This window comes from Takifugu rubripes, chromosome 5 (assembly GCF_901000725.2).
Source record: "Takifugu rubripes chromosome 5, fTakRub1.2, whole genome shotgun sequence".
NCBI lineage: Eukaryota > Metazoa > Chordata > Actinopteri > Tetraodontiformes > Tetraodontidae > Takifugu > Takifugu rubripes.
In genome coordinates, this window is record NC_042289.1 from 721,913 (window position 1) to 740,861 (window position 18,949).

General features: G+C 39.1%; 2 protein-coding genes across 4 annotated transcripts; both read right to left on the reverse strand.

Moving 5' to 3' along the window:
• Positions 1 to 1,995: 1,995 nt before the first annotated feature.
• On the reverse strand, positions 1,996 to 3,373 carry LOC105416409 (transmembrane protein 238). Its single transcript, XM_029836251.1, has 2 exons — positions 2,731 to 3,373; positions 1,996 to 2,262 (listed from the first exon to the last, which is right to left on the reverse strand). The coding sequence occupies exon 1, from the start codon at positions 3,227 to 3,229 to the stop codon at positions 2,732 to 2,734; it is 498 nt and encodes a 165-aa protein (XP_029692111.1). The 5' UTR covers positions 3,230 to 3,373; the 3' UTR covers positions 1,996 to 2,262; position 2,731.
• Positions 3,374 to 4,977: 1,604 nt separating this feature from the next.
• gspt1l (G1 to S phase transition 1, like) lies at positions 4,978 to 16,455 on the reverse strand. 3 transcript variants are annotated; one of them, XM_011603660.2, is made up of 14 exons: positions 16,017 to 16,454; positions 15,096 to 15,140; positions 12,214 to 12,459; positions 11,922 to 11,955; positions 11,737 to 11,814; positions 11,454 to 11,634; positions 10,784 to 10,938; positions 10,376 to 10,516; positions 10,187 to 10,280; positions 9,699 to 9,779; positions 9,414 to 9,587; positions 7,665 to 7,754; positions 7,387 to 7,555; positions 4,978 to 5,641 (listed from the first exon to the last, which is right to left on the reverse strand). In XM_011603660.2, exons 1-14 carry the CDS (start codon positions 16,204 to 16,206, stop codon positions 5,589 to 5,591), a joined length of 1,731 nt encoding a protein of 576 aa, XP_011601962.1. In that variant the 5' UTR covers positions 16,207 to 16,454; the 3' UTR covers positions 4,978 to 5,588. The 3 variants fall into 3 exon arrangements, with proteins under 3 accessions (XP_011601962.1, XP_029692109.1, XP_029692110.1); XM_029836249.1 differs by lacking the exon at positions 15,096 to 15,140 and having other exon boundaries at positions 5,453 to 5,641; positions 16,017 to 16,455; XM_029836250.1 differs by lacking the exon at positions 16,017 to 16,454 and having other exon boundaries at positions 5,453 to 5,641; positions 14,980 to 15,114.
• Positions 16,456 to 18,949: the final 2,494 nt, after the last annotated feature.

Consider the following 18,949-nt stretch of genomic DNA (forward strand, 5'->3'; position numbering starts at 1 on the left):
CCTTAAAAATTACAATACTGAAGATGTGCAAATACAATCACAGTCCACCTTCTGACTTGTCTCAAATGTAGCAGTAGCCTTCTTTTAAACTCAAGCTGAAAAAAATAAAGTTATGGACCTGCAGTTATGTTCTCTAATACAGGTTGCTGGCTTGAGTTTTGGACACAGTAGCACAGGTGCAAGTCCATTGTCCAAACATACTTCTCTTCATTAGCAGAATAATGACAGAATGACATGATTTGTTTAACTGAGGATGTAGGCAATTTTACCAGAGGTGGCCAGCATCAAGAGGAGAGGATTTAGGCAAAAATCTTTTTGCAATTATTTTAGGAGGGTGACAAAAAAATAAATATTATTTACTTCAGTGAAGATAAAACACAGGTCTATAATAGCCTCTAAAATTCAAAGAAAAATGTATATATAATGTGTTTTTGAAGTGCAATCTATTAGAGCAATACTCAGTTTAAAAAAAACAAAAAAAACAACTATTGTAGGTCAATATGGTGTTAAATGGAATTTTCACAAAATAACTACAGTATTGTGTGTTTTTTTGTGTATTTAAAAAATACCCCTTGACATTCTAGTGTTCCGACTTTTCAATACAATTACAATGAATTGCAGTGAATACTCCTTATTTTTCCTTCATTTTTAACATTAGAAATCATTGAAATAACTGAAGTACACACATGGAAGTAGCAAAAAGTAAGAGGAAACAGTTTTTTCAATGAAGTAGACTGGTTCCAAAGGTTGAACTGTTATCAGCATGGGTGGGAACAAGGAAGCCTTTTTTACCTGCTTGCTTTTGCAATTCATTTTACCAACTCAAATTTAGTCTCCAGCTCACATTTATCAAGAGGCTGTCTTATGGTGTTTATTGTTGTAGTGTTCTGCTGACCATTTAATTAATAGAAACACTCATTAACAGCAACTGCCTTTACCAGAACCTCGGCAGCTGAAAAATTCAGTTTTCAGTTCAGTTTTATAGTCTACAGCGAGGAAGTGTCCGCTAGATTGTTATATTATATAACAATCTATCACTATTTTAAGAATTATGGGATATAACTTATATCCCATAATTCTTAAGATAGTGTAAAGAACATGGTCTCGATTTTTGTCGATTTTGGTGTCCATTCTGCTTTGGGTGCACAAGCACTCCTGGGTCAGCAGAAGCCAGATCTGATATTGGAGCTGTAACTCATGAGCCTTTCACCTTTCCATTAATAATTTACTCTATTTATAACCTTTCATGTCACTGAAAATGAAAGACATAGTTAACATAGAAACAGATAAACATAGTGTTTCTTTAGATTTAGCAGGAGCACAGATTCTAATTAATCCTAATACCGGTATATAAACAGTAACAACAATATTATACTATATACACATATTTTTTCATATATAAAATGAAACTTTAACTTATGATTAGCATTCTCATTAAATTACAAAATCATCAAACAACAGAAACCTTATGTCTCAGAAACAGTATTTAAAAAGTCGTTTCAGAAATCTTCATTTTCCTGTTCCAAGTGCAAAAGACAGAATTGGCACGTGCCATGTTTTATGCATAATAAGGAAAAGAATAAAATTGAAAACATCCATTATTTATCACAATATTATGCCTCTAACTGAACAGCTTATGTCATTTCCTTGTCACTGCTTTTTCTATGTATTCTAGTATTTGGCTGTCGATGTGCTCTGTTTCAGCTCAGAAGATATTCCTCAAAATTAAAAGAATTTTTTGTTCTCCTCAAAATGTATCATTGTTTTTCAACGCCTAGGATTCTTTATATCTGCTCAATAGTCCCCTGACTGGAAAATTTAATGTAAGAGGATTTTATTGGGATAACAATGGACACCCCAAGTCTATCTCATTACATTAACTAGCTGTATAACTTTATTCAAAAAGAAAGTTTGTTTGTTAATAATTCAAAATTATTGTTTCACCCTCAGTCAGTCAATACTTTTACACAATAATCCTTAATAATTATTCTTGCATAGCTATAAAATCATAACCTTTATTATTGAATTCCATCAACTGTTTACAGAATGAACAAATATATAATGCCACTATTTTAAAATTGAACATTTATTAGGAAAATACATTTTTAGAAAACACTTGATAAAGACCCAATAACTGCTAAATACAATAATGATTAATCAATTTTAATGAATATATAAATGAATTGGGAGCAGAAAAAACAGAAGAAAAGTTGAACTTGACTCAAATGAAGCCATTGCATGCTCTATCTCCATCTCTGTGGGCTAGAAAAAAAGAAACATCACTGTTAATTAAGAAAGAGTACAGCATGGGTCTAGGACTACCTAAATATTCAAAATCTAAACTTCATTCAACACGGTGCAGATAATACTGTGAAGAGAAAGGGCTTGTCCTGTGGTTAATAATTGAACCAAACAACAGACTGCGGAAATGGAATTGTGACCTGCGGCTCGACCACATTTCCATTTCCTTATTTGAAACATTATAGGGAAGGGATTTAACTAAGATTAAATATTCATAAATAAAACAAGACTAGGATGATCTCGATGATAGATAGATAGATAGATAGATAGATAGATAGACAGACAGACAGACAGACAGACAGACAGACAGACAGACAGACAGACAGACAAGCTATCGTAGTTATATTAAGTCTCCTGTTTTTTGTTCATCAATATATCGCGGCAATATAAGAGTAAAAAAGAAAAAGCTTTTCAATGGGAAAGTCTTACTTTATGTAGGTGACGTTTCGGTTGTGGTAGGTGGCATCTCTATTTCAGTGTCGCCCGATGCCTGAGGAGCCATCACTGCCATAGCAACCACCACCTGCTCCGCCTGTGGAGGCAACCCCCCAGCTGACCTGTGCGGGTGACCAGCATGGCCGGACACCTTTTCTCTGCTTCGGAACGAGTTCCTGATGCCGCTGGACAGGCGAGTGGAGAAGCGCCTCACCGCCCCCCCGATGCCCGCCAGACCGCGCTGGTTCTTTTTCAGTAAGCCTACATCATCTTCCAGCTCCGCCACAGGCACCTCGATGTTTCCGGAGTACCAGAAGACCCACCAAATGAGGCTGAGGAAGATGATAATGGCACCCGCGTAGATGAGTAAGTCGTAGAAAAAGACGGTGACAAAGACCCCGATAAGAAGGACCGACAGGCCCACCGTGTCAAAGGCCACCGCGGCCCAGAAACAGCAGGTGCAGCGACCCAGGCCCCGGAAGTCCTGCTCCATGTCAGGAGCGACGTGTGGGACGCCAATTTGAGTTCTCTGGCAGTAACCGCCGCTCTCCCCGAGCCTCAGCCCTGCAGCATCGAGTTTCAGGTCGCCTGTAAGGTGAACCAGGTGAGCTGCAGCTGCTCGAGCACGAGCAGAAGGGGGCGTGGTTCAATGCAGAGGGGTGGCTCCAACTCCTACCTGTTCCCGGACATTTCTTTGAAGAAATACTGGAAATATTATTACAAAATCGTCACAAATTTTATTTTGGTAGGGCATCAAACATGTTTACATCATATCGTTTCTCTGTGTTGTTCACAAGGTAGTCAGGTTCACTCTGCTTCCCCAAGCTGAAGGCTTCTTTTTCCACATATACTCAAAAATCACAAAATCATGTAACAGGAATCAGGGAGTTATTTTACACATAGTGTATGAAAAATGACAAAATGTATTATTCATCAACAAGGTACTTAAAATAGATTTAACTCAGAACCACTGAGCGTATGTGTTGTGGGTGTAAAAACAGAGGTACAGGAGTATCATACCAGCAGGATGTAGTATCATTCTCTGAAACTGGAAGTCAAAATAGGCCAGCCCATTTACTGAATGGTAGGAGGAAACGACCAAAATAGCCATTTACGACCAGTTTTGTTTTGATTTTTACATCGGGTGAGAGGATATATAAAAAATATGATCTCATTATGTAAATCTCAGTTAAAATGGTGTTGAGCATTAGTGCATTTCACATTGAAAACTCAATCCTTTTGATTATGACTAGGGTCAGATAACAAAACCATATGGCGGTGACTGTGGGAGTCAGAGATGCTGAACTGCTGATGCTGATCTTGTCCATGCAGGTATATACTGCAGTTATTTCTGTTTTTGTTTTAGAGCATCCTTGTCTTTTCTAGTAAGTGTTGTTTCTCTCTCTGTGGTTTTGGTTGTTACTGTTCAAGTTAATCGTTTGATGGTCCTGTTGAGCTCAGAATAGAACAGAATAGAAATAAATGAAACAATTTGAAAATAATTTGAAACCAGCTCAAATACCAGGTCATTTCCAGCTGTTCAACTATTCAAAACAGCAATATATTAATCATTCATATGGTTATGCTACAGTCACCAGTATGGTCTGTTGGATCAGGTGGTAGTGAGGCTGGAGGCCCATTCCTTGGAATCATTGATAGCATAATTAACTTTAAAAAACAAACAAAAAAACATTTTAGAGAGGTTTTCTGATAGCAGGGAGACTACCAAGGTAACCTGGAGCAATGTTCCAAACCACCAAATGCTCACATGGGGCTGGGGTGCCTTCGCCCATATGCAGATGGGATAGGCTCCAGCACACTCCTGGTGACCCCCAAAGAGATAAAGCCGTAAATAAAATTATTAAAATTGCTTTCCTTTTTTCATCCAGTGACTTCAAATATTATCCAGTTCAACTACCAAAATTCCTGTCTAAAACATGGTGGCGCTAAAGCGGTATAAAAAACTGTTCCCAAAAGGAATTATTATGAAATGATCTGAAGATCTTTTGACATGTACATACAGACAAAATACATACCAAGTCACTAATAACTGCAGGTCCACAAAGGCATCAGTATTAACCATCCATGGTGACATTACCAATGACATTTCTGTTGAACATCCTTATATGACATTAGTCACTGACTTCTAATGGGTTGCTATGGCAACACAACCAGTAGCAAATGTTTCTGAAAAAAATCTAAAGTGTTCAGAGTTACATAACCTCAGAATATAGACCACACTTTGGTTTCCCAATTTATTTTATTGTCATAGTTGTTTGCTTTCATAACATTTGAACACGCTCAAGCACACTGCCAGAACGCCACAAGAAACCAAAAATAATTGGGTAAAAGCAAAATGAGACATGTACACCCAAGATAACATCTTGGTTTAAGTTGTAACTGGTTTAAGTTCATCCAAACAATTTCTGTTCCAATTTACTTCTGAAAATTTTTTTTAAATTTTGAGACCAAAACCCCAATCCACATCTGCTTACATACATAACTTCTGCCATTTGTAATTGATTTAAAAAAAATCTGAAGAAAGTAATGATGTAGAGGTGAGGTTAAACCGGAGTAGAGGGGAGAGGTACAGGTGGAGGGAAGGCTAATGCAGAAATGGCATAGCTGAGCTCTCAATATGAGAAAGCTGACTCGTGTGGACTTCATCTTGGTTTGTCATTTGCTTTAAAAAAGGGTTCTCACATGAGTTTTAATTTTTTTCTGAAGCTGATCTTCGGCACGCAGAAGTGGGGCGTGGCAAGGAGGCGCCGTCACCTCCTGCAACAGTGTGGGTGGGTAATGACCAAGCTCTGCCCCACTCTTCAACAGGACCTTTGAAAACTCTTCTAAGTTCAGTCCCGCTCATCAACCAGCTTCAGCACCTTACCGATGGCGATGGTCTTACCTGAAACACACAGTATTTCAGCTTTCAGTTAAAAGCCAACACACCATGTTGCTGTTCTTGCTGCAGGTATTCAACTGTTCGGTAGTCTATCCCACCCAGAGCAGAGCGGTATATTACTCCAGGCTGGAACTGCACATATGGCAGTGTACAAGACAATAGCTTGATGCCATCTGGAAGTTGTTTCGCATGAACAGTAAAAATCACACCTGTGTAATATTGTTTCAGGTGTGAACTCTACACTATGAATGCAGGACAAATTCTATATACCGTATTTCCACTACTATAAGGCGCACCTAAAACACTGAGACTTTCTCAAAAATCGACGGTGCGCCTTATAATATGGTGCGCCTTGTGTGTGGACTGAGTTCCCAAATCTGCTGTGCACCTTTGGTGGGTGCACTATGGTAAACGCTGCGCCAATCGATGAGCGGCACACCTACGCTTAAGGATCCCCTAAAATGGCGCCGGTCAAGCGAGACGTGCATGAATGAGGCTTACTTTAAACTGCAGGCCATCGAATATGCGGCTGAAAATGGCAATCGAGCAATCTTAGTGTTTTCGCTTTATGAGGCGGCGGCATATCTCCATACGCGCGAGGACAACTGTTGCGCAGCGGCTGCCCGGAGAGGGTGGCCATCTTCCCTAACCCTAACCAGGAGAGGGTGGCCATCTTCCCTAACCCTAACCCTAACCAGGAGAGGGTGGCCATCTTCCCTAACCCTAACCCTAACCAGGAGAGGGCGGCCATCTTCCCTAACCCTAACCAGGAGAGGGTGGCCATCTTCCCTAACCCTAACCCTAACCAGAAGAGGGCGGCCATCTTCCCTAACCCTAACCCTAACCAGGAGAGGGCGGCCATCTTCCCTAACCCTAACCAGGAGAGGGCGGCCATCTTCCCTAACCCTAACCAGGAGAGGGCGGCCATCTTCCGGTAAAAGTCATAGTGTGGCTGGGCGCGGCTATCTTGTAACAGTAGGTGGGTGCGGCCATCTTCCGCGCCCAGCCACACTATGACTTTTACCTTCCCTTTGACCCACAAAATGGAGAAAAAGGGACCGGCACGGTGGCGATACGTGCAACTGGGCATGAGAAGTCGTCGTTCACTGTGGTTCTCGGCTGCCATGGAAACGGACAGAGCGCTGGATGACGGAAGGCGAACACCCCTTCACAAAGACTATGAGGCAGCGGCGGGCAAGTTATGCCACCATATGCAGGTGGATTGTAGAGGCATGGGCTATGATACCGTCTTCATGTATTGGAAGAGCTTTCACAAAATCAACGCTGAACCGGAACCGGTCGGTGAGTCCGATTCAGATAGAGGAATTCGGGATGTTGGACATTGAAATAGTGCAGCTGTTTAATTCAGACACAGAAGACGAAAACATTGATGGTTTTGTGGCGGAAGAATGAATATTTTGTTCAATAAATGTGTCGAAACTCACTGTTTTACTTCCGTTGTCATTTTTTACTGTATGTTTCAGCATGCGCCTAATAATACGGTGCGCCTTATGTATGTTCTAAACACAGATATAGCACCAGTAACTGAGACTGCGCCTTTTAATACAGTGCACCTTATGGTCGTGAAAATACGGTATTTTCCAGCCATAATAGGTTTTGACTTTTGTTGAAATAAATGGATAAATAATTTAAAGTAAACCAACATTTCATTTAGAAATAAAACATTCTGAGAAGCATTTTCAGAGAATGTAATGGCAAGAGACACTTTAGCACCTCTTAATTCTTACCCTCATCTCGCAAAGTAAATCGTCCCATCTGAGGAAATTCTTTAAAGGTCTCGAGGCAAATGGTTCCCGCGGTGCGCAGACGGGCAATGCAGACCTGGTCCTGTTTCACAAATCGGGGTCTCTTCGGACTCTTTGCTCCCGTCTTTTTGTCTACCAGACAGATTAAGGCCTGCAGATAGAATCAAAGGCCAAAAAATGAACACGTAGAACTCAATGTCATCCCACTCCATATGCCATGAACAGCATTAATCTTTAAGGACCTACAGTATGTGTCTCACCTTAATTTGCACTTCTTCAATGCAGGTGTGAATGTGAAGGACTGCATTGTAACCTGGACAGATGATGGATTTGTGTTCAATGATGACTATCTGTGGAGAGATACAAAGACAATGCTGATTATTTAGAAAATCATTATGAAACACATTTATGCTGTATTACAACCAGAGGGTTTTTTGAGGTTGTTTAGCTCTGACAGTTATGATCATTTCTAGCTTGCAATAGAAAATGTGACATTATTAAACATTATGACAGTTTGCATGGAATGCCTTAATTATATCAAATATACTGACAGTTTCTATTTTGGGAACTATATTATTCATATACAGCAAAAAAAACGCCAATATTATATTATTGAAGAAGCCATTGTCCTTTCTTGATGATCTTTTACAAACCTTTGACAAACATTCTCTATGGAGTTTAGACTTAAAGGCCCCACAATTAAAGAATAGCCGCAGTGAAGTTTGCAGATCAACAGTCAACCAGTCCTAGCATAATAAATAAATAATGTTTCTGGTAAACCATGTTTGAGAAACAAATATAGCATCTCTGATGAGTAAAAATATACGTCCTACAAGTACAAAAATGTTTATCTCACAGTAAAAAAAAAAAGAAAAAAAGGACCTTACAAGTAAAAAAAAATCCATGTTAATGATTTTTGCAGAAATTCCAGGAGTCCCACATAACCTCAGAATTTCATCATTCATAACAGCAGGCAGCCTTGTAAGTCACTCTAAACCACTGATGTTTTATCTCCGTGAGACTGGGAGGTCCAATCCAAATGGTAATGCATTAGCTAGCTTGCTTATCAGGAATGAAGGCCATTTGAGCCAGATATTATGAATCCTATTTCCAACGTCTCCTTGACAAAGCCCTTAAAGATTTGTTTCTGACAACTCCCCCTTCCCCAGAAATACTTAAAACACTAAATCCGCCTGCCTATGAGAAGATATTTTATTAGATTTGTCAAAAGTAATAAGTTCTGAAAGATTGGCCTGAAAATCAATGTTAAAATATCTGCATGCAGAAATTAATATACAAGTCAGCCAGAACAAAGAAAAAGGGGTAAGGGAAGAGAAGAGGAGAGCAGTGTGAGAAAGAGTGACGAGGACAAGGACAAATTCTGCTCTTCTGGCTGCCTGCCTTCCCAACTTATCTCGCTGTCTGACTTACCACTATGTCAACAAAAATCATTTAATGGCACAGTTAAGGAGCGCTTGTATGTCACCCATCTCCCAGCACTTAAACACACGAGTGAATAAGCGCATTCCTTGGCATAGTGGCAGTGATGATGTCACCTTGTGATTCTGCAGAGCAGCAACTCAGCTGAACTTGCAGAGATTACAGAACGCTAAGCCACTCAGGGCCCACAGGGAGGCGGGACGGAAAGTGAAGAGGCGGAGTTGTGGCGTCGCCATGTAGGATTCGCAATATCATGGCAGACTGTTGCTCGAGCCTTTCAGTTTGTGTAGCTCAGAGCAGATAAAACAGGGGTCTGCAGCATGGTGTAGCGTTCACAGTGCCACCTGCTGTTGTGAAATTGGTTCTGCATTTGCAAACCTGACTTATTCTCTTAATTTCCCCCAAATTACAGCAAGTCATATATGGTAACAGACCTTTAATGCATGGTTATGATGTTGCTGATTAACAACACAGGATAAAACATGTCAACAATCGCAACCAGGCTGCTAATGGGTGAATTCCACAGATGTTAAACTTTGTTTAATCCACATCTGCAATGCAACACTTACCTGGGCATCAAAGATGCGCCCTGAGTGGCAGAGGTTCTCAGCATTACACAGGATAAAACCAGGTAGGATTTCCTCCTCCTCAATGCCCTTCAAACGAAGTTTCAGGTTCTCCCCAGGTCCGGCGTTGTCTGTCTCCACGTCATCTGACAGAAGACTTAACACCTCCACAACATGCTACACAAGGACATACAAGAAGTTTAATTAGGACAATCTTACCAGGTTCTATATATTAATATAGATGGTAACAGCAGCCATGTTATTGAATCAGGATGTAGGATTTCTTACTCTGTTTGGCATCATGACCAGCTGCTGTGCTTTACTGATGGAGCCTGATTCTAATTTGCCCAGAATCACTATTCCCATGTCCTGATGAAACAGAGTCCAAGATGCTAATTCAGTTACAATGAAATGACCTGTGATTTGTGTCATATTCTGATATTTTTTAGTTGGTTAATCCATAAAATTGAATTGCAAACATGAACATAAACCTACAGAAATTACACATGAACCTTTTTAATGATTTCATTGCAAGTGGTCAGATTATAATACCAATTACCACATACTCATGTCTTGGGCAAAATATGAGGTAATTTTCAGAAAGAAATAGCAATATTTTGTGGAATCTGCAGTTTTATCTTGAGCATGTGGTTAGAATAGTTTATAGGTTTCTGAAGTGTCAGCACTGACATCCAACATTACTACTAACTCATTATATTCTTTTTATTTTTAAAGCCTGAACCACATGTTTTTGTTTCAAGTTGCAACATTCTCACCTTGTATTTATCTACGATGGGCAATCTGACAGGGCCGTCACTTGATCTGTTTAAATTTGGCAAACTGTCCAAATACGGAATGAAGGGTAACCCTCTGAAAACAACAATATGGACATTTGTAAAAAGAGAATAATGACAGTGATCATTCCATACTATATAGAGCTGGTCAGAAGAGAGAGGAGGACTTACGAATACCAGGAGCAAATGTCAGTGGGGTCCTTCAGGTTGGCTCCAGTCATTCCAGAGCATGGCATAAAATGAATATCCTTCTTTGGGTTAAAACCCACTTTCTTCAAAAATGGCACTAGTTTCTCCTTACACTCTTCATATCTGTGAGTTTGACAACAGGATAAACATTAAAGAACTTCAAAGACAGATGAAACACAGCAGATGTTGAAAATGTGTATTAACACTACACATTTTCCTGAAACATGACTCCAGCGACAATGGATAAAGACAGGCCTTCCTCCAGAACTATAGCCTTACCAGGCAACAGGGCAAAACAATTGCTCAAAGAAAAGCACTTTTTTTCTTTTTTTTTTTAAACACAGCAAGGGCAATCATGATGTTTTAGTTACCTATTATACTTGTACCCACCTATCCAGGCTCCAGTTGACTGTAGAATCATCCATTTTATTCACCAGAACAACCAGGTGCTTGACGCCAGCTGTTTTGGCCAACATGGCATGTTCCTGTGTCTGTCCGCCCTTTTCAAAGCCAGTCTCAAATTCACCTTTCCGTGCTGAGATGACCTAAAGATTGGCAATAGCATTAAAATTCCTGGCTGCTTCAACAGAGGGCAAGAATTGCTAAGATGTAGGGAGCAAAAAATGGATGTATTTTTATTCTCAGATCGGACTGACAAATGTCTACAACCCTTAACAGAATATTTGTGCCTCTTGCTTTCCTTTCACATCAACAAGGTAGGGCCGGGCCGATACGTCAACACCTCACATGATCATCCCTTTTACTTTTTGTCCCAACATTAGCTTTAGGATAAGCCACACGCAAAATACGTTTTTGTTACAATGTCATGATCGACACCGAGATGTGGCATGTTGTTATGAAGTATATATTTTAAAAAAAGCAGTCAATACATTAAAAATAATTATTAGCTGCAGCCTTATAGCAAGGTAGAGAAAAGTACAAGGTAAAAAATTGAGTACTTGTTTAGGCATTTTCAGAGTATTTTGCATTAGAATTCAAATAAAATGCGTCTACAAACTAACCCGACATGAGACTCATAATGTTCTTATTTAGAACTCACCAGAACAGCCAAATCAGCTTGTGATGCACCTCCGATCATATTGGGCACAAAACTTTTGTGGCCTGGGGCGTCTAGGATGGTAAAGTGCTTTTTCTCTGTCTCAAAGTAGGCCCGGCCTACCTCCACGGTCTTCCCTTTGTCTCTTTCCTCTTGGTTGGTGTCTAAGGCCCAAGACAAATACCTGAGAGACAAGAAGAGAAAGTTATTCTAACACTGTAACGCTAATCAGAAATCCAAAACTGTGTCTGAAGTTAGATTAAATAAAGATGGTGTCTGCACCTACCAGGTTTCACGATTTTTTTCCTTGGCTTCTCTTTCATATTTCTCTAAAGTTCTCTTGTCTACCATGCCTGTTAGATACCTGACATTGATGGGAAAAACAAAACAGCCGATATGTTCAGGAGTCGCTGCCGTCGGTGTAATTTCTTGTATTTCCCATGAAAGCAGTGATCTGAGAAAGACACTCACATGATCTGTCCCCCGATAGTGGATTTGCCTGCATCTGGAAGAGACAAACAATTTAAATTTAGATTCAACTACTTTTTTATTGGAATCGTTGGTAACTTGCCTAATACAATTTCCTGATCAGGGCTGAAATAATGACAATGTTTACCTTAGACATTTATGAAAACATTCTAGCACGTATCTTGACCTGTTTAGCGTTTCTAAAGTCATCCTCAATAATATATTGCTCCTAAATAAACAAGGGTATAAATGTGGACATCACTACTGACGCAGGTGAACAGATGTTTGAACTGACCTACGTGGCCGATAAACACAACATTGATGTGTTCCTTTCTTGGGGCGTCTGGTTGGGTAGGTGGAACCTTGGGCACTGGCGATTCTTCCTCCTCCTCCATCATCTCAGGAGCAAGCTCCTCTGATGCTGCTTGCACCTCTGGCCCCCTGTCACCACCTCCAGGCTCCTCCTCATCTGGCTCAGCCTCTTTCTGGTCCCATGGCTCCTCTGTGCTCATCTCCGTGTCCCCGTTCTCTAGAGCACACTCTGCACAAACAGGAAAAAAAAGAATTTACATCAGGCCTTAACTTAAATAGTTGGGGCATATTTAGATGGACACAGGTACTGTATTATCTTTACTTTATGGTAAAAGAAGCACGTTCTGAGCAGCCATTCTCACAGGAGACACTTTATAGGGATGCTGATTCCCCAGACTTTTCCATCAGCATTTTAAGCTCTGCCAACCAGACCTTCTATAAGTCTAAAAAACATCAACATTATTCTATAATCTGAAATAGTCTCAAACAACACAAAAGAATTGTGTGACAGATGATTTTGTCAGTGTGTGGTTAGGGGAAAATGAAGAGGCTGCTGTACAGTATAAGGACCAGTGAGTTCAAAGACTGGCCCTGGTGGTGAACACTGTACAAAACAGGCTCTAGTGATTACTCTCCCTCTCAGAGAAATTTACCATGTTTTAGAGCACGTACTTAGCTTCCAACGACTTTTCAAAGAGAATGTGGGCAGACAATGGTGGGATATTCAACAGTAGTTCAGATGCTCTTACGGTGAAATGCAAGAAACTGTTAAAGGTAAAAGTAAATTTCAAGATTGGTCAAAGTTTTTTTTATCATCCTCAGTGTCAACACAGTAATTAGGCTCTAAGTTCTGACTCATTCTTGGCTGAAAGCTCTCGACACCAGATAAACTCAATATAAAAAAAAGATATTCACTGTTTGAACTGAGTGTGTGTAAATTTTAATCAAAGATTTCAGCTCTTTGCACCGAGAAAGCAGCAACATGCCTGAACGCCAATGAGATGAACAAGTTGGTACAAAGTGGGGTAATTAAAAGCCCACCTCAACCATTCATAAATGTGGAAAGTGTGACAGTGCAGACAACATCTTTAAACTATGACTTGTCGGAGAAAACTAAGCCGAGATAGTTGCAGAGCGAATCACCTTCCAGATGAGCAGAGGCCAAACTCACCCCAACCATGACAGCAATGGTCAACGACCTATTGTCACACTTTCCTATTTCTTTTATTCCAACGGGATGCTGTTTATGGCATCTTTATGCCAGTTTTGAGCAGCTTAACATCACTAGCGATCTTACAAAATAGTGGTTGTCCTGTCTGAACTGATTACACCAAAAGAGTGCAGCCAACATGATAAAGTAAGTTCCAGAGAGCCCGAACTATTGAGAACAGGAGATGAAGCCGAGACCTTCAGTTAGGCTGTGGTGAGAAGTGGCTCCCGATAGTGGTCGCTTCAAACTTCTGTTTCCAGTCAGTGACTTATCATTGAAACCAATCTCTCATCTTTGCACAACAGACTTGGAAAGAAATTAAAGAAAAAACAAATTCTGGAACCTGAAATCTCTTTAAAACCTCCACCTTGAGCAGTCTAAAGCGATTTGATTTTTAAAGCAAAAGTCTAACCAATTATGAGCATTAGCGACACATCATTTTTATAATGTAGTGAATGCATCCGTCCCTTTTAGAGGAATGAATTTTTTAAAATGCACATTAATTCTAATAGTAAAAGCATTTCAGTCCAAAGATTTTGTACCTGATACTGAAATAAGCAACAATCAAATCCTCAACCCATCGCTACTAAGCTTTCCAGCTGTGGAACTTTATCCAACATTTCAGGCTGATTATGTGATACGTCCACATTGAGGCGATATGAATTAAGACATAAAATTAAAAAGGAGGGTGATTATTATCCAGCCGTCTAACTTGTGTCTAAAATGTGGGTTGTTGCTGTTCAAATTGTGACATCCCTCTATAATGCCGAAGGGAAAGAGTTAAATTTTAAACAAACATTTGTTGTATTAGAATACCACAAAGAACTCCAATTCAGTTTCATGATGGTACAAATTAGGCTGGCGTATGTTTCCACTGAACAGTGATCAGCCCAGATGCTGAGTCAGCTACACATGTTGAGACACGGTTGCACAATAACGTCACTTTTCAGGACGTATCTGCTGGCCACAACACTGCTTCTTCTTGGCCTTGGTTTATCTTTTCTATGCACAGACAAAGTGTGTGATTTGTAATTTTGGCATTTACATGGAGATATCTTGGAACAAAAAGCAAAATCTGTTTACATTTATTCAATGCAAGTGAATATGTTGTAGTATTCAAGGAAAATTCACTACTCTAGTACACATTCTCTATATTACACTTTATTGTTTCATTTTAAGCAACATTTCATGTGTTAATGTCCGTATCTAGTTAGGGCAGACTTCCTTCAGTGGTAAAATAGCCAGATGTGACTTTTCCTTTCCAAAATTTACAGTGTTTTTGTGAATGGAGCTGGACTTCCCAGTGGATACACACCTTCAGGTAAGACAATCTAGCTTCACTCTACATTGCTGTAGAATACTTTGAATGACAGTATGTATAGAGACACACACATATGCACATTACTAATAGCCTGGAAAGGACCTGTTAGACACACAGACGTGTGAAGTCACACATTCACACACAACCACAAATATGTAACATTCTTAAAGATTCATTAAACCATCGGTTGACCCTATAATAACCTTAAAACTGGTCACCTGGCTGATCTTAAAGATGTTTTGAGTGTACAGTCCGTGCAGAGGTTGGACACATCAATAGTCGCCCTGCAATAGGGGAGAAACGTCTAAATCTTTCACACCAACTCAATACATACCGACATTTTCTGATGCCTCTGTGGAGGATATCTTTTCAACCGCAACTGTAAAAAGATTAAAAAAAAAAATCAAGGGTACTGTAATACACTGTACATGTGGGTTAGAGAGGTCAAAGCTTGATTAGGGATGTTTAAAACAATATAATCACTATTTTTGGTCAGAGACTTTTACTGTTTCGTGTCCGGGAACTGTACATGGGGACAACAGTAGATCGCTTTAAAAATCACTAAATCTCAGGTAAAAACGTTCAATTGGATTTCATTTAGGCGGTGACGGCACATGCTCTTATATAAAATGTCCTATTGTACTAATTTTTCCTCCGAATGGCTCCAATCATGTGGTTTTAACTTAAACGTATTTCGCTAATTTTGATCAACAGTGCGTCAGGAAATACACGTCACACTTGGCAATACTGTTCCCGTCAATATGTTCCGAACAAGCTATACCTGTCACCTGATGAATTTTGGCTTGTTTGGAACGATGGCATAAATTCTGCTTTAACGCCACCACTTAAATTAGGATATAGTTCATGTCGGTATTTAAGCGAAAGTGCGACTGAAAGCCATCGCCCGAACACAACTAATCAGCTCTGAAACCATCCAAGCTAGCAAGCTAGCGCCGGTTAGTTGTACCAAGATGAAAATGGTTGGACGACTTTAAAGACAGTCCAATAACCCAGAGTTCAACCCTATATTCACACGAACTTACGCTAACACAGTAGACGAACTGTAGTTTGAGTTGGATCACTTTGGGTGGAAATCAAAATGAATGATTACCTGTTCAAAAAGCGTGGTTTGCTAGTTTACTGTGCTCTGTGGGACGCGTGTCTGTACAGTAGTTAGCAAGCTAGCAACAACCCAGCCCAAGCTCCTCTTAGCAACTAGCTAACAGCTAGCTCCTCAACGTGACTGTCAACTTACCAGCAGAATCTAGATTTTCGTGTGCTTTCGTGGCAAATGCCGGAACAAATTCAGCGGCGTTCACGTTGGGCACAAACGGTTTCGCGTTCACATTTAAGGTTGTGAATGCTGATTCAAGCTGTCCGTCGAGTGTGGCCTCCGAATCGTCCTCTTGTTCCCATGAATCAGGGGCAGTGTCTCTCGGGTCCATCGTGGGTCTCGGATTTTCACCACTGTAAGATTTGAGATACGCAGCTCTGACTCTAAATTAGTGTCCACGCAAACCCTGGTGCAAAGGTCTCCCCTTGGATGACTCGTGTCCCAACTCGAAGCAGGATGATTTAACTCCGAAATTTAGCAGCCGGTTTTCTGTTGCTGAGACACTAAAGAGGATATTCGACTCAGCACTCCCAGAGACTGTCCGCGTGAGCTAATGGGTCCCGTTAGTCGACGACCTAAGCGTGTGGACTTCTGGGAAGTGAAGTTGAATTTGCACATGCAGAAAAACGCCAACGACAGTAAAAGACTACATTTCCCAAAAAGGAAAGGATGCTGAACCACCTCGAGAAGTTTCTGACCTTTACAGAAGTCGCAGATTCGCCACAGATTTTTAAAGAATAATATAGACGCAAAATGAAGAGATGTCGAGAGCTCAGCTTCAGAAGGCTCATTAAGCTTCAAGGTTTTTAAATTCTTCTGTAACATAACCTGGAAAACTGCAACAAACACTCACCCCGTTGTAGTTTTCAAATTTAAATTAAAAACTCTTACAAATTACACATCTATACCACTGCATACTTTACAAAACAATTATATTATAATCATATGATTTGCATATTTCTTAAAAGTTAACCCATCAATGTACCTCAACCACCTTTGGGCACAAGGGTCTATGATATAACTGAGAATTAGGAAAAAATAAATATGTAAACTTAATAAAAACTTAATAAAAGTTCATCAACAGTGGAATCACCAGTGAACTGAAAATAGGATAATTACATTGTCCGGCTCTCAATAAACATTTTCTATAAATCTTCACCTTATGAAGTTTTTTAAATTGTAAAATCAAGCACAGATGTTGAAGTAGCCCAACAATAGGGTACAAGCTTCACATGGACTGTGTCTAAATTGTACCTCATAATTGTGCAAAAGAGAAAGATGTTATAAAAATGGAAATCTCTAAGTTTGGACCTCATTCGAGAAATGGCCACATATATAGTTCTCCAGTATTATTTTTTCTGACCGTTCATTAAAGTGTTTGTGTAACAGCTGTGTGGAATTATCCAGCTGCTACTAGGTAGTCTAGTTCTCAAACTGGACAAATGAGATAGTAGATTGCAGACATTTGCATTGACACATTAGACTTAAGTCGATTCCACAGTGTCATTCCACTGCCTAATTTACCACACTGCTATTTATTTTGCACATAAATGTGCAAGCCAATCAACGGGTCACCCATTACTTCAAACTGAATGACTAACTACCGACAAATCATCAAAATATAAATCTAACTCTTTTAGCACGTGACTCAACCCAATAATTTTGTCTAAACATTTTAACTGTATTTTATTCTTTTATTAAATACAATCATTCAGACAGTGACAGTGGCAGATTAACCTGGTACATTTCATTATATGAAATTAAGATAGTCAATAGTCATAAATCTGATTAAGCATTGTGGGCACAAAAATAATCAGTATAAAAATTATTTTTTAATTTACCCCATGAAATTTAATAACAATTCAATTAGCCTAAGAAAATTAAATACATCCCATTGGCTAATTGATAAGTGCAATAAACAATATAAGACTATCTTCAAATCTTCACTCTGGCTCATGGTTTTAATGAAAATTGAAAAATGAATTTATAATTAATTAAAGAATTAAAGAAAAAATATGATCAAACTTAAGTGGCTGCATAAACTTTTCAATCTAATTTTTCAAAACTATTCAAGTAGGAGCATTCGTTTGTTGTAATCATACTTGAATCCATGTTCAAATGTTGGGAATTTTAAGGTCTAATGATTTATTAAATGCTGTAAAATCAGGCAAAATATCTGCTGTGTTATAACACACAGCCAATGAAAAGAAGTTGAATGCTTCAGCTCCTCAGTTGTGCCAAACAAGGGAGATTGTAGTGAGTGGTGTGCAAGCAAGTGTGCTGACATTGATAGATTCACATAATGCCAAACTAAGAAATGTTTTCACAAAACAAAGCACAAGCAGGTGGAATGTGTGTGCAGTGTGTAATTTCTAATAGCATAAACTGAACAAAATATCAACACAATTCACACAAACTAACACAATGTTTTTCACACAATGAATAACAAAAAAATGATATTTGGATAATGTTTCAAAGCAAGAAACACAAGTCTTGTCAGAATGCTTAGACAAAATAAAAAAAAAATCTGTTAGGTCTTTTTTCACACTGGCATTGCAAAATGAGTCTGCAACTTTAAAAGAAAATAGGCAAAGAAACTGATGATTTGTATAATATCTCGTAGTTCCACAGTATGCGGTCAGTGTTTCACAGCCTGGCCGTACAATTTAAGCTCTTCTCAAAGTGAGTTTGCATCTCTGTTGCTACACCAAAATGACCATTTGTGCCATTACAGCTTATATCCAATTTAATGCTTGCCTTTCTATTAGTATTTTACCAAGAATACATGTATATGTATACACATATATATACAATATATGTGTGTGTGTGTGTGTGTATATATATATACACGCAATATATGTATATATATATATATATATATATATATATATATATATATATATGCACACACAGTCACACACACACATTTTGTTCACATAACATACAGTATGTATGTATTAAAATTGGATATTACAATTATATTATCTTGTAAATTTCCTCATGTGGGACAAATAAAGGAAATATGAATCTGAATATTAACATATAGAACAATTATATTGAAAAACAGAGTCATA